At 53.2% G+C, this 14,714-nt stretch overlaps 5 protein-coding genes across 5 annotated transcripts; 3 read left to right on the forward strand and 2 right to left on the reverse strand.

Moving 5' to 3' along the window:
- Positions 1 to 550: 550 nt before the first annotated feature.
- On the reverse strand, positions 551 to 2,131 carry CCMA1212_009780 (uncharacterized protein; the record flags this gene model as incomplete). The annotated part of the gene is made up of 1 exon (XM_073706850.1): positions 551 to 2,131. One exon carries the CDS (start codon positions 2,129 to 2,131, stop codon positions 551 to 553), a length of 1,581 nt encoding a protein of 526 aa, XP_073554722.1.
- A 455-nt stretch (positions 2,132 to 2,586) lies between these two features.
- Positions 2,587 to 3,821, forward strand: CCMA1212_009781 (uncharacterized protein; the record flags this gene model as incomplete). The annotated part of the gene is made up of 2 exons (XM_073706851.1): positions 2,587 to 2,848; positions 3,289 to 3,821. 2 exons carry the CDS (start codon positions 2,587 to 2,589, stop codon positions 3,819 to 3,821), a joined length of 795 nt encoding a protein of 264 aa, XP_073554723.1.
- A 3,825-nt stretch (positions 3,822 to 7,646) lies between these two features.
- CCMA1212_009782 (putative FAD-linked oxidoreductase) lies at positions 7,647 to 9,588 on the reverse strand (the record flags this gene model as incomplete). Its single annotated transcript, XM_073706852.1, has 4 exons — positions 7,647 to 7,987; positions 8,029 to 8,587; positions 8,657 to 8,917; positions 8,977 to 9,588. The coding sequence occupies 4 exons, from the start codon at positions 9,586 to 9,588 to the stop codon at positions 7,647 to 7,649; spliced, it is 1,773 nt and encodes a 590-aa protein (XP_073554724.1).
- A 1,569-nt stretch (positions 9,589 to 11,157) lies between these two features.
- On the forward strand, positions 11,158 to 12,919 carry CCMA1212_009783 (uncharacterized protein; the record flags this gene model as incomplete). The annotated part of the gene is made up of 2 exons (XM_073706853.1): positions 11,158 to 11,383; positions 11,602 to 12,919. The coding sequence occupies exons 1-2, from the start codon at positions 11,175 to 11,177 to the stop codon at positions 12,917 to 12,919; spliced, it is 1,527 nt and encodes a 508-aa protein (XP_073554725.1). The 5' UTR covers positions 11,158 to 11,174.
- Positions 12,920 to 13,481: 562 nt separating this feature from the next.
- Positions 13,482 to 14,469, forward strand: CCMA1212_009784 (uncharacterized protein; the record flags this gene model as incomplete). Its single annotated transcript, XM_073706854.1, has 5 exons — positions 13,482 to 13,489; positions 13,551 to 13,579; positions 13,657 to 13,717; positions 13,784 to 14,288; positions 14,395 to 14,469. 5 exons carry the CDS (start codon positions 13,482 to 13,484, stop codon positions 14,467 to 14,469), a joined length of 678 nt encoding a protein of 225 aa, XP_073554726.1.
- Positions 14,470 to 14,714: the final 245 nt, after the last annotated feature.

The following is a 14,714-nucleotide window of genomic DNA, read 5'->3' on the forward strand; positions in this document are numbered from 1 at the left end:
CTTTCTCAGTTGTGGTTCCATTTCTAACTACCTTTCAATAAAGGAGCAGTCGCCTTTGCGGCCAACACGTGCCCTCTATGCGAAATACATGCCCTTCAAGTCCTTTTGTTGCAGCAGCGTCTGCCGAGACGACCACATCCTCACAGAGAGATTACACCCCTTGTCCATATACCTTCATAATACAGATAAACATATGACCTCCACCGACCATGTCCGCCCTTTGCAAAGTTCAAACCCTCATTATAGTAGGGAGAGCTGAAGGCTCTTGAGTTGCAAATTCCAACGCCAAACGCAACAGGCAGACTGCTCTCGTGTGTCGAGTGGTCAAAGAAACAAACGCTCCTGTAGGTATCTTCAAAGCAACAAGACGACCAAGGGAATTGTGACCGACAAAGGAAATTCGTTCGTAAGACATCATGTATGGTGACAAAAAGAAATGAAAAAGCATGAACAAACGAAAAACAGATAGGCATGCAGACCAAGCTTGTGCCCACAAATGTCCACCAAACTGTGAAATGGGTTTCAGATATCTGAGTGTCATCTGTCGGGCCTAGGTAGATAGCCACTCAGTCTGCTGCATGGGCATGGGGCCAGTATCGTCGCACATCTGGTGGTGAGAAGCTGCCCGACATTGGCGGTTGCGGGCGTGGATATCAATCAACATCTCCACCAAGGCCTCGGCATCCTGGTGAAGTGAGTTGAGCTCACTTCCGGTAAAGCTGTGCCCAAGTTTGCACGGTCCAATCCTGGGCTTTCTATATGCGGCAAAGACGATACCTCGATCAATCATCTCCGATAACCGAACTCCTGAAACCGGACTCTCTTTGTCGCTCGAGCTGCCTTGAGAATACTTCCCTGGGTAGAAGGAGCATGCATAGCCACGGGCAAGCTCATGCGGTTGAGCCTCTTGGTTACGGTACTCGACCCAGCCCTTCGATCGCAAGATTGTGTTGTGAACAACGGAAGATATCTGAAGTGGCGAAGGAACTTGATGAAGGCCATGTGCTGCCAACAGCCGACCGACCAAAGGCCTTTCGCAGGAGCTCGCAGACTCGAGGTCGAACAGTTGGCCACATGGCCCGCCCGGCCAAAGGTTCACAACGTAGATGAGGTCGAAGTCATGTCTCTTTGCGATTCTGGCAGCCTCAAAGGCAGCGGCGGTGGCAGGACGGCTTGCGGGCGGGGGCGTCAATGTCAACAGAGACGAGGGGCCCGGCGTGGGTGAAGGGGCAGAAGTATCCATGGAGGATCGAGAGCACTTCCGCGGTTCGTCGTCAAACTCAGGAGCCGGATCCTCGGGAGTCAATTCAGCAATATCGTCGTCACTGAGATTCAGGAACTCGTTAAAGTCAGGCTCTCGCAATGTAGAGCTGTTGGAGGAAGCCTCAGAAGGTGACGAGTCGTTGTATGATTCGTTGAACGATGCTTGATCAAGAGACTGGAGAAGTTGGTCTTCAATCTCATCAAACAGAGTTTTGTCGATGGCAATGTCGAATATCTTGGAATCAGCGAGGAGATTGCGCACGGGTACAATCTCAGGAGAGTCCGCTGGAGTTGGTGGAGTATTGTACGTAAAGGTTGGGCTCCGAGGACTCTCGATAGAGCCGCGGCAAGATCCGATATCTGCCGAACGAGGCGATGGAGGAGTATGTAGACGAGGCAAGGTCCGCAGGCGCGTGGGGGATTGAGAACGAGGACTCGGGATGTCAAAGAGCTCTGTACCTGCAGGACTGAAAGCCGCTGGTCCTGTTACTGCCTTCTCCTCCTGGCTCGGTGGGCTGAAGCGATACTCGCGAAGCTTGGCGACTAGTGAGTCTGGCTGTGAATGGGGATCGGAAAGAGATGGCGATCGAATAGGCGAGCGGCCAAAGCCAGGACTTGAGGCGTGCGAGCTCAGTGATCCTAGGCGAGAGGGGATGGCATCTGGAACAGAGGGAGAACGGCCTGTCGCTAGTCGCGAGCGCACCTCCTCCCGAGCTGTCATACGAGCTGCCGTCGGGCGAATGAAGGAAGGAGAGGGAAATTGCGGCTCTGTTGGGGGAGTGGTAGACGTGGCAACTCTGATGGAAGCCAGGGAAGCTTTGCGCTTGGAGCTGAAGAGCCTCTCAAGGCGGTCGAATCCGGTCGCCATCGTAGTTGAAAAAGAGGAGATGGAGAGGACGAGAGAGATGAGGCAGATGGAAGTCCACGTCGGACGCGGCTGGGAAAGATGATGCTGAGTTTCCTTGCAGCTTCTGTGTTGATCGTGAAGGGTGGGGGAAGATGTCGAGAGAAGGTTTGGGGCAGAAGCGAGGAACGGGGGGGGGGTTTTCGAACGCGAGTGTGAAAATTAATGGGGTGGCAGGCAGTTGCCCATACAAAGTGAGATGTGAGGCAGAAGTGAATCAAAAGTGAAGTCAAAACAATGATTGCGAGTCCACTTGGCCACACCTCGCCAAAGGGCGGCTGCAAATTGATGATTCAAAGACAGATCAGGCGGTGCCCTTCCCTAAGCTGCAGGCTATCGCAAGATTTGACTGGTCCTCGCAGGCCGTATGCGATACACGATCTCTTTGAGTCGACGCAAGAGCGAGCGTAGTGCAAGATATGCGCGCCGTGGATATGTATCAAAGTGATGCAGCTGGCGATGCTGTGCGTATGCGCCTTGTACCGCCTCCAGGGGTGGCGACAGGCGGGACGAAGATTGGATGTCGCAACTGCAATGATTGCGAGCCCTCTTTGAGGTCAAAATGTCGCAGATACACCGGAGGAGAGATTGCAGAACCGAGTGTGATGCAAGAAAATGTGGTTGAGGTTGGAATTCTTCAGGCTGGAGGCGATACGAAAAGTACTTCTGGAGGTTCCTTGCGTAGGTATAAGTGAATGGAAGGAGCCAGCAAGCAAGCAACTTCCTATGAGTTCCCACGCAAGGACAGAAGGAGCGAGGGCAGCAGAAATGACGAGGAAGTCGCAATGCGGTAATTTCGAAGCAGAAAGAGTCAAATAGAAAATAACACAAGTCGCACGACTTCGTATCAACAAGCAACGAGACAAAAGCAACTCGCCACAACCCTCGCAGAAAGGGATCGAGGGAGACTTTTATCGCGTTTCCCAGGGGCCGGCCAGAGTGAGACCGAGCGCAGTTCCTCCCTCCGACATCCCGGACCCCTGGGACACAGCATCCAAAAAAGCAAAGCCAGCAGCAGCAAAAAACAAGCAAATCGGATATCCTCCTTGCCTGTCCCCACGGCCTGCGCTCTGTGTAGCAAGCCACACCACTCGAGCCCGAGAATTCATGACAAGACGCAGCTGAGAGGCCGGAGCCAAGAGCCACTTCGGACGCAGGGCAGAAACAATATGTGCAGATTAGCGCCGCGGCTCACGGACGTCGACCAGGGTGTCCCCACGGCGCGGGATGCTTGAGAGATGGCAGAGATGTGCCCTGGCATGGCAACTCTGAGAGGAGGAGGCATCGCCTTCACCCTTCGCCCCTCCAGCCCTTTGGCTCTGTTGGTGCGGAGCCGGTGAGACATGCGGGAAGCGTCCAGGCTGAGACTCTGTGGCCAAAGCGCCACTGCATTTTAAGAGGACCTCAGACCCGAGGTATGCATCACACAGGCGTCTTGTCCAAGACAGTACGACAGGAGGAGAAAGACGAGACGGGGTATGGAGTAGTACCGGTACCTGCTCTCCTCGAGTATTCGATTCTGCGCGCCCTGCGACGAAGTACAAAGCATCAGGTCGAAGCCGTCTTTGGACGCGTGATCGGCACAGCCCTAGGCCCCAAATCTCCTATGACCGATCGTATCTCGTTCCGACTCCCAGCATCTTGGCTCGGCTAATGTGACGACAGCTGCATCTTACTGCAAACAGCCTCTGTCCGCTTCACACCGACATGGACTTGCCTCTGACAGACCGCTATGTCCTGGTACGAGTACTCTGTACAGCGTTCCCAGGAAAACAGAAAGGGACACCTTTGCGGGCTCTACAGTACTCAGATCTATCACCCTTCTCCACTCACCCAGATCAGGTTGGCGGTTTGCTTCCATTACCAAGTACGGACTCGAGGGACACTTTGACTGGGACGAATGACCGGGAGGTTGAACGTCCACGGCCCCACTACCCTTATGCAGGCTTCTTCTGCTAACATGCCAGTCCGGCGATCTCATTCACATCATGGCTCACATCTCACATCCGCCCTCGGGGCATTTGCCCTTCCAGTCGGTACCAGCAGTACTTGGCAATCACTCGGCGACTGGACTGACGAGGTACGAGTGCTCTCCCAGGGCTTGACGTGCAGCGTACCATGCAGAACCCCGTAGATCACCATCGCAGCAATCACTCAGGGCAGATTTGACAGGACCACACCTTTACAAGGACACAGAATCCGAGCCTTGGGTTGGCAAAGTTGGCCTGACGGGAAGCTTCGTGCCGCCAGAGCATACCGACTTGTTTGGTCCCAGGTACTAGAATGATGGGACCAACCGCTGCGAGACAAAGGCCGCAGCCGTTGCGCAGAATCAAGGCGCGGGGGACAGCGCTCCATCGCTGACCACTTCTTCACAGGGATTGGGCCCATACGCATACGTGGTACACATTTCCTGCCTTTGCCCCGTCTTTGTTTTGCCTCCTCCCTCGAGATAGAGTTGCACAGTTGCTCTTTCGTCGTCTCCACAGCCAAGATGCCCGTTGCATGGTTCCATACTGACTCGCTTTCTCTGTTCAGAGTCAGACGGTCCGGGATATGGCCTAGGTTGATGAGCGGCTAGATCGTGATACTCGGCGCCCTGCTTTCGACCAGATCCCGAGGTACAAAGCGAGCCAAACGGATGCCTCCTGCCACCACCACCGGGAACCTCTCTGTCTAAATCTCTCACAAAGGCGTTTTCGATATGTGATACGACTCCTTACATGCTCATACTAACAAGAGGGGCTTATTGGAAAAAGCAAAAAATGATAGCAGGGAGGGGGAAAAAAAACTGCAACTACCCACTCACAAAAAGCAAAGCAAATACAACCGCACTATCGATTGCGCGCGAGCCGTCATTTTGCCTCTGGGCTGTTGTATGAGGACTACCCAAGGAGGACTCAACGAGCTGGGTAGCTCACCGAACTGCACGTTGACTGCATAACGGAACGGTCATGTCAGCTATTGACAGGCATGTACGGAGTACGAAGCAATCACTCGTCACACCAATAAAGCCACTGCTGCGCGAGTGCCTCTTTGTGCGAGGCATCGCCATTGCCTTATTGGGTTCGGCTTCTCGATGCAACCATCATCCTGGTAACCGACGGCTGAAATACGCGATGGCCCGCATGAGAGCGCTTCAAGATGCAGATGTGGCTTGCAGCCGTCTTGACCGGTCAGTGCTTGGTGTAGCGACCATGCAACATGGTAGCACCGCCAGCATGTGAATATTGAAAGACGAACTGCTTTTTTCAGTACCAAGTAGATATCAAGCACCTCACCAAGAAGAAAAAGTCCTGGTTCTCCCTTTGAGTGTGAGATGGACAAGGAGGGTTTGCTCCTTTTTTCTCTGTCTGTCTGTCTCACTCCACCAACACTAGTCCTGCCTTTTTCGGCTGCCTCTTGCCCTTGCATACCGTACCTTATGTTGAACCCGCTATTATGTGCTCGCAAAGAACGTCATTTCGTTAGTTATATAAGATCACCGGGGCCTTGGGACGGCTGTGCACGCACTTTGTTCAGCTTTCCTCTGGAAAGGGGCCGACTTTGGGGGAAACATGGCTGCAATTTCAGTCGTCTTGCGTGCGGCTGCGGCTTGTAGTATTCCAAGATCCGGTCGATACGACCAATAGCGGGCTTCCTTTACTGTTGCAAGCACCATTGAAAATGGCCAAGTTTGCAGTTGGCCACAAGCTTTTCCCTATGGCCTCCCTTCCCTTTAGGTATTATAAGTGTAATTCTATCTCGGCCGCCGTGGACTACTCTGTTAGGCCCGTATTCCCCCTGCGGTCCTCGTGGCAACAGCCGCATTCGGTTCGCGGCCGTTGAGGCAGTCTTCTCCCATGTCTTCTTTGCTGTCAACCAGGCCTCTTAAATAATCGAGAGTTCATTGGATGCTCGGCCCAGCTATCAACTGACTCGACATTCGATAGGATGATATTCTTGGCCAGCTGTCGGATGGAATCGCTTTGCCTTTTCATTTCCCATTTCTGGGGCCTTGGTGCATTAAAGCCCACATTGATCCTTCAGAAGACGATAGCACCTATACTCACCTCACCATTACCATGAATCAACGCGGGCAGCATATCAATCCCATATATGTCACATAAGAAAGGATCAAAACAAATAATCAGAGACCTGGACTCGGGATGTCGTGATGAACAACAAATCAGGTGACGTAGCAAGTGTCCTGCGACAATATACAAGGCTATCCTGAGCGATGAGAAGGCCTTCAACAAGGTATGCTCCGGGACGCCTCTGACATTCGCTCCTGGCCTCCTCGAAGTTCTCCATTCCAGCTCGGCTCCATCGACAGGTTTCTTGTAAACCCTGCCAACCGCGCCTCTTTCAGGCCTCTGGGCCGTATATGCGCTATGATCGCAAAAGCCTGCGGCCTTATCCAGGCTTTACATCGGCAGGGTTTGGCACAAACACACAAAGGGGAGTCATTGCGCGGCTCTGGACCTATAACATGCGGCTCAAGGTGCCGAGGCAATGATAAATTCCTGTGGCGTCCGCTTCCAGCTATTCGGAACTGCAATCGATCGGTCTTTGACGATGATCCCTCTCAGGGCCATACCGTGTTTTGATGCTTGCTGCGTCCTGCAGCTAACAAGTGCTTTGCGCAGGCATAGACCATAGCTCAACTAATTCTGGCGCCAGACCCAGGCAAAATCGAAGCTACCTAGCCAGCCATACATATCTAACTTGAGAAAAGTCATGAGCGTTCGTTTACGGGGCTTGTAGGCGAGACGGTCTCTTTGTGTCCGATGCGAGATCGTCAGCTTGCATGAATGGCGCTACGCAGCTGTGTGCGCTGGCGGCTTGAGGTTTGTAGGCGTTTGCAAACATCATCTGATTAGCACTCTTTGCGTGAACAAAGCTTTCCGTGAGAGGGACCGGAGGGGTTACTTTGACACGGCTGGGTTGGGAAGAGACTTGGTAAGAGGACATGGCAGTCCGGCTTACAGCCCAATAGCTCATCGTGGTGTTGTTGGTCGAGAAGATCGCAGTAACGCCTATGAAGATGGGAAACAGTAACTAAATAGAGCAGCAGCTTGCTTGGCTATACTATAGAGAAACGGGGAACAGAAGAATATCTTAAGATACGTAAAGTACCTTGATTATGCTATCCTTAACTACGGTAGGATAATATAGCAAGAGAAGAAAATATCAGTAGTACCTAAATCTAGTGACAGCTAGTAGAAGAGTATAAAATGGGTAGAGGAAAAGTGTGCCAACCATGCCTGTCAAGTAGACTATGAGCAAACTCATCCATCGAGATATAAATGCTCAGGTAGTTAATGCCGGATTCCATCATACAGAATAGGAAGTATTCGCGACTTCTGAGCACCACTTACATCCGTAGATGCTGTAATCGCAAGAAATCCAACTTGTGCAGCTGCAGTCCGTCATCCACCATCACACTCAAGGATTAGAGAACCGCATACGATTAGCAATCTGCGTCGAACATCGGCGGTTACGGTCCTACGCCCCTAACTTTCAGATAACAGCCATGTCTCTCATCCTCCGGATTCCACCCAACACAGTTCCAGCACGACAGCAGGTTGTCCGGCTCAAGCTGTTTCTTGATATTCAAAAGACGGGCGTAAGTCCGCGCACCCCAGAAGGAGCCGATGGGATCGGGCTCATAGACATCGGCCTCGTTCTGATACGCGCCTCCGTCCGGTGTCATGGCTCGTAGGGGGTCCATCTGCGTGCTGATGGTTGAAAATTGTTGCTGAGCGCTTCGGGGCTGGTGGCAACTGGATCTGCAGGATCCCAAGACTGCGCAATAGTGAAGTGCCAGAGAGCATCTCTCTGTAAGATGTATGTCAGCCAAGTCAGCAACTCTTGATCACGAGAGTGCGGCTCGAGTATTTGCAAAGCTGAACTCACGCATGCTGGCGTGACTGATGCCTCGCCTGGGCCCCCAGGTTTGTCTGACTCGGGCAAGCTGTAATTCGTAGGCGCTCCGAGCACTACACTCCAACGAAAGTTGCTCGACATGAGGAAGTCGACAAGTTGCTTCCGGGCCTCGTCGCCCTGGAAATTCGACCGCGGCACCAGTCGCGATGACCGAGTCAGGGACACGCCGGCTTCCGGTAAGAGAAAGCTGAGCAGCACCGGGTCGTTTTGCGCAGCCCATTGACTCGGCAGCGTTTTGAACTGGCGGATCAACGTCCCCTTGCTGGACGGGAAGGACTCCAAGTAATCTGTCACCGGTTTTAATGAGGCGCGAGCTTCTTCAACGCTGAGCTTGGTGTTGAAGCCGAGGAATCTCGCCGTGCTGTTGGTTACGTTTCCTGATACTGCGTAGAGCCCTCCCCAGCCCTCATCGGCCCATTTCTCTGCATTCGTAACAAAGATTTCGTCGATCGTGCGAGGGACCTCTGGAATAGACATTTGCAAGAAGACATACTAAAGGTCAGTGTCAATGACTGCATGTACCCAAGGCAGTTCGACCGATATATCACTGGGGAAACTCACAGTGATCTCCTGGTCCTTGTGAAGCGCTGCAGTCGTTTCCGTAACGACTCCGAAAGTGCCTCCGCCACCCCCACGCAGAGCAAAGAAGAGGTCCTGGTTCTGGCATCGGTTGGCCGTGACAAATGTCCCGTTGGGCAGAACGACTTTTATCTGCATGGCATTATCGACGCCCAGGCCGTAGACTGGCGCAAAGATGCCGTGGCCACCGCCAGCAACCCAACCCCCAGAAGGTCCGACAGTCGGACACGAGCCAGCGACGGCCTGAGGAAAGCCAATCATGAGCGCGAAGCAGATATCTGGCCGGCGCGATATGTCATGACAGGGCCAACAACGCCGGGACATCCCTCGGGAGTGAAATTTTCGTCAATCTCTGGCTCGGGCGCAATATTGTGCGTCCAAATGGCAAACGTATTGACTCCTGCGCTTCTGCCCTTGTAGTCGTGTCCGGTATTCTTGATGGTAACGGGAAGCATGTACTTCTGGGCAAACTCCAAACTCATCTGCATGTCCTGGACCTCTCGGGCATCGACGTAATAGTCGGGCACGGTACCTTGGAAGCAGGTGCTATTGACGATGCCTTTCGGACCGCTCGCACTCAGGGTGCATCTGTCTCCGCGGGCCATGCAAGTGCTAAACGTCGGGTTATGGTAACTCCCAAAGGTCTGGATGATGTCTATCGACGAAGCGAGGCCGGCTTCGACCGTCTGGCATTGCTCTGCATTCGGCGTGCTTGCTTCCAGACCCCATGCATTGTCATAGCTGGTGAAGCATGGCAGGCCTGCAGGTGCTGCAATATGAAGTCGGCCGGAGACGCTGGCGTTGAGCGAGGTCCACGCTTGGCTTGGAACGGCGAGCACGGGCGAAGGCGAGGCCGATACTGCATGGACTGCGAACGCAGAGAGCAGCAGAGCTCGCTGGACCCTTTGAGGCATCTTGACTATGCTCTTCTGAAGTCGACTGTATAACTGGCAGAGGGCCAAGAACAGCGGCGCTCGCCTCGGCTTTATATGCGTTGACCCTCTGACAGCCATGCAGATCGAATCTGATAAGCTCACGATCATTCTACATAATGATACGGAGATTATATATCGGCAAGGGCTTGCCATTCCCTGCAGTTTGTCACGCCACTTGATGCGGAGTAGATTGGTTGGTGCCTTATTCTGCAGCAGCAGCTGCTAGTATTGAGAATGATCTTACATGAATGGCCTTCAGTTGACCTTCTTGAGTCGTTCAGGGCGCTTGGATTCTCCACAGCCAGAGGATCGGTGTCTACAGAGACCTACAGGGATTCCATTCCAAAAGCCCGACTTGGCTGGTTGTGTATTGCTTAGCAGCAGCAGTATATCCCGTACGCTTACGCCGTGTCTACTACTAACGGTGATTGTCACCCTAGTACCCCCGGTAAAAGGCGACTACTCTTCATCATGTATTTTCGTGTCGAGGGGAAAGCCCGTGGTAAAGGATGATGTGGATCAAGCTGCATGTGAGCTGTTACTATACAAAAGTAAGCACATCTGCTACCAGTGATGCCAGGCAGAACTGAACAAGATGTGAAGAAGTTGAACCAAGGGGAAGTGACTTGCAATGCACAGAAGCATCAGATACCAGCATTGGGCATGAATGGTCGTCGTGATAAGGTTGGCTGGAGATTGAATCCTTCTGACTGGGGCAACGGATCGCCCCGAGACTTGTCTCGATTGGTCGAGGAGCACCAACGGCCATTGGTCGAGTTGCATCGAGTATCTCTGGGTGCTTGGCAATCAGATTCACAGATTCGGATTTGGCGACCAGGGAATCAGATCAATATTCCCATTGGCTGACGGGCGAGGTCAGTATGTGAGTCCGGACCACTTGGAAGAAGAAAGTTCAACTTGAAAGCCAAGATTGACTGAGGCGCTTTAATGTCCTCTTCCCGAGACCCTGAGTATCTTGGGGGTGTTTCCTTCCGTACTCGTACGATTTAAATCCTCAAGGTTTCCCAGGCGTCTCATCTTGTCCTGTGCTTGTACTCGAGTACACCAAGATAAGGTACTTTCTGTCATGATAAGAAAGTCCCAACTTGAAGTCGTACCTGCATCTTCAATCTGAAAGATCTCCGTCCAAATCTTCGTTTAAACTTGGTCAAGTAACTTGCGGCCCCACGTGACGTGTAGCCAATCCGACGTCTGCAAAAAGCTTAATTCGCCTGCAGGGAACTTTTGCCGCCAATCAGATGCGCTGCCCTGGTGCCAAAGCCACTGTGCTTCGGCTTGTTGCCGAGGTACCTGTACGAAGCGCCGGAGCGTTGTTCCTGGCAGGAAGTAGCGAGGTACCGACTAACCGCAGTCACAGGCGACTTAACCTCTTTGCAGCTTCGGTCGACTTTTGCAGAGAAACCTTTCTTCCGATCCCATCAACAGCCCATCCATCATGGCCATGCGGCTGACAATGTCTTCTCTGACCGAGAGCACCGACGACGACTCGCATTGGGCAACATAGCAGTGACCGCCTCACTTGGCCAGCCTTCCCGCCAGAAATCATGTATCCCGCCCGGCCCCGTCTGCCGGTTCTGGCCCCTCGTCTGCCGGGCAACTCGCCTCCGGTTGTCGAGAGGCCGAGCGTTAAGGAGCACACGGAGCAGGAGTGGGACGCCCGGAGGAACCTCATCCACGCGCTCTACATCGGCGACAACCGCAAGCTCAATGAGATAATGGCCATCATGGAGACCAAATACGGATTTGCCGCCACGTAAGTCAATGACCCTGTGTGTTTTGCTGTCACCCGTCATACCTGCTCTTGCATGCCCCGATATACCCACCTACTGCGTACTTTGGAGTAGCAGAGTATCCATATCACCGCCGCTACCCGACGCAGTGGGAGGTGGTGCCATGCGAGGTGGTAGGACAGCATACTCAAGTGATGCGAATAAGGTGACTCACCTAGTGTGCTAACTACCCATGCAAAAGCGAGCAAATGTACAAAAAGAGATTCAAGAAGTGGAACATTAGGAAGCGATCATATCGCAAATCGTCTGATGGGGCGAAAGCCTCCCGAGACACCTCTACTACCGCCTCTCCTTCTACTTCCACTTCTTCTTCAACCGAGGCGGCGCAGCAAGGCGACGACGAAGAAGAAGTGGAAGTGATACCAAGGACGGAATTCCCTACAGCAACGGGCCTCGACTTAGTGCCGAACCCCAATTTCAGGCCTCTGGCGGATCTGGAGCTCATCTTGAACGGCGTCATGTCTTGGAGCTCGGTCAAACTGGAGTCGTATCGCATAGCGTCCGATCCAATGTCCCAATATCTCGCCGCTCCCAACCAGCCGCCTATGCAAGATAGCCGAACCATGTACCGGACATTCGAGTTGGTTTTCGATCTGTGGTCCCATGGCAAAGGCGACCTTGCCGGCATGGCGGCCAGGAAGGGCTTTTACGTCATGGAGTTTGTTCTCACAGAGGAGCACCCCGACCTACTCTGGCATATGCTTGACACGATATATGACATGATTGACCGAGGTCATTTGCAGCTGCTCGGCATGTTCATACGGCATGCGCTCGTGCTGGCACGAAGGCGTTTCCCCGAAAGCTACCCTCTCATCCGGATCCTTCAGCAGCTCTCGGTGTGTGACTATCAAACTGAGAACGGCCGTCAGTTTATCTGCTATCTGTTGCGTCAGGCATGGTTACGGAATGTCGATCTTCTTGCGGACCACATTCAAAAGTCGACATCTCAGCAGTTCTGGCTATATGAGCAACTGATCTGGGACGGCCGGACGAGATTACGTCGGAACAACGGGCTAGCCAATAAACGCGAGCTCATGTACGAAGGCCTCGAGAATCTGGTTCAGCATGAAGAACAGCCCCTGGCGAATGACAGCAATCTGGAGAAACTGAGAGCCGACGCCCTCATATTGGAATTTACGCAAATGGACCTGGGCGACAGGGAAAAGGCGGAACAGATGGCGCTGGACTTGCTGGATACCCCCCAGTTCAAACTAGGGCCTCTCTCGACTGCTCGATTCCACGCATATGCTCGCAAGATGCTAGCCAGAATTTTTGAGAGCAAAGAGGATTGGGACCAGGTTGAGGAGAACCTGAAATCTGCCATCCACATGCGAGAGGCAGCGCACGGCACGAGCTCCAACCTGCGGGTCATCAGAGACATGTGGGTGCTTGCGGCATACTATCAAAAGGTCGGCAAGCTGGAAAACGCGCTGCAGGTCGCCCAAGACGCCATCACCAGGGCACAGCAGTATTTACGCGATCTTCCACGCTGCGATTGAGCACGAAAAGATTATAGATCGCAAGGTCAATTGGCGTTTGGAGATGACAACTGATATCATGGGCAAATTGGAAAAACGTAACGAGGAGACTTGGTTTAATGGGGTTTGGGGTTATTTTTAGGGATTGCCTTTGGGACAGCGATTCGTTTGGAAACAAAGCTACTAGACACTCGATAGAGCATCTTGAACAGCGAGACACAGGCAAACCTACTACTAGGTAATACACTTGTTGGCTACAAAACACCAATTTCCCAGCATTGTAGGGTGCTCAGTTGCCGTCTGGTGCTTGATCCCTCGTAGCCTCGGATCGTGTCTTTCTGCTGAGCTAAGGCAGCACGTTCGCACCTTGTGGAGACGGCCCTGCAAGATGCGCAAACGTGGCACCAGCCACATTGGCGTCTTGCCACATGACGTTGACGTGTGCCCGGCTTCGTTACTGGAGAGAAGCGGCGCTGGGCTTGCAGGGTCGCCAGACTTGAACCTGCGTCAGGCACCTACATATATTAACACCGGCTCGTTTCTCTCTAGCCACATTATACGAAGATCCTTTTACATGTCGGTGATGAGACGGTAGCTGCTTGTCTTGTCGATCCATATCGTTCCTCCCTACTTTCATTCAAGACATCAGCAGAATGACGAGAAACACGCCCCCGGATTACTGTGAGTCGAGGCTCTCCCCGCCATTGACCCCGGAAAGTGAACTTGGACACACGCTCACACATGCATACGCCACGCAGACGCAATCCTAGAGGTTTCAGAGAAAGCCTCTGCCGCTCAGATTCGAGATGCGTATAAACGGTAAGCGACCTCCGGTGCCAATGGCCGTTGTGCCTGCTTTCGACTGACAATCATGTCTCCTCCCAGGGCTGCCCTGAAGACGCACCCCGATCGGGTCGCCAACAACTCACCAGAGCGAGAGCAGAGGACCCGACGCTTCCAGCTCGTCAATGACGCCTACTACACCCTATCAGATCCCACTAGGCGAGCGGAATACGACATTCAGCGAACATCTTACCGCCGGCCGACGGCCTCCGACCCCTTTGCAGACGCAGAGGACACCTCGGGACAGAGCTTCTACTCGTGGGCATGGGATCACTTTGCGAACGGGGCCGGCCGCGAGGAGGCGGAAAATGCCCAATTCAGCGACGCCTTTGAGGAGATGATGCGAGAGGAGGGATTCGCCGCGGACGGGACGCCGAACCAGCAGCAGGGCACCTCAACCATGTGGGGCATGGTCGGTGCAGTCAGTGGCGGCGCGCTGGGCTTCATCGTGGGCAACGTGCCCGGCCTGCTCGCCGGAGCGGTGGCCGGTAATCGTTTGGGAGCCATCAGGGATACCAAGGGGAAGAGCGTGTATGAGGTCTTCCAGGTAAGCCCTCAGGCTACGTGATACCGCTTCGACGCTTCTCAGACTATCATTACTCTGAGACTGACTCAGTTATTTCAGATCTCTGTGGAAGCTAATGTATACATAGGAACTTCCTCAAGACGATAAGGCAAGGCTGCTGAGCCAGCTGGCTGCAAAGGTGTTTAGCCATGTGACCGGCTGATGATGATGGCTCAAGCAATGCCCAGCCAGAGGGAGTTTCTGGCTTGGAAGATAGGCGGGATGCTTGTATACAGGCGGATGAGATATGGGTGGGTGTTCTTTGGCTGGGTTTTTTTTGTTGCCCTCTTTTCCCCTTCCTTTCTTCCTTTCTTTGTTTCTTATATCACGAGTAACGCTATGAGACGATGGAAACGACCCCTACCCCTACCTGCTCAGTCGCCAGTGTGCGCTGAAAAAAGGCAGAAG

This window comes from Trichoderma ghanense (assembly GCF_004382785.1).
Source record: "Trichoderma ghanense strain CCMA-1212 chromosome Unknown scaffold_18, whole genome shotgun sequence".
Classification (NCBI taxonomy): domain Eukaryota; kingdom Fungi; phylum Ascomycota; class Sordariomycetes; order Hypocreales; family Hypocreaceae; genus Trichoderma; species Trichoderma ghanense.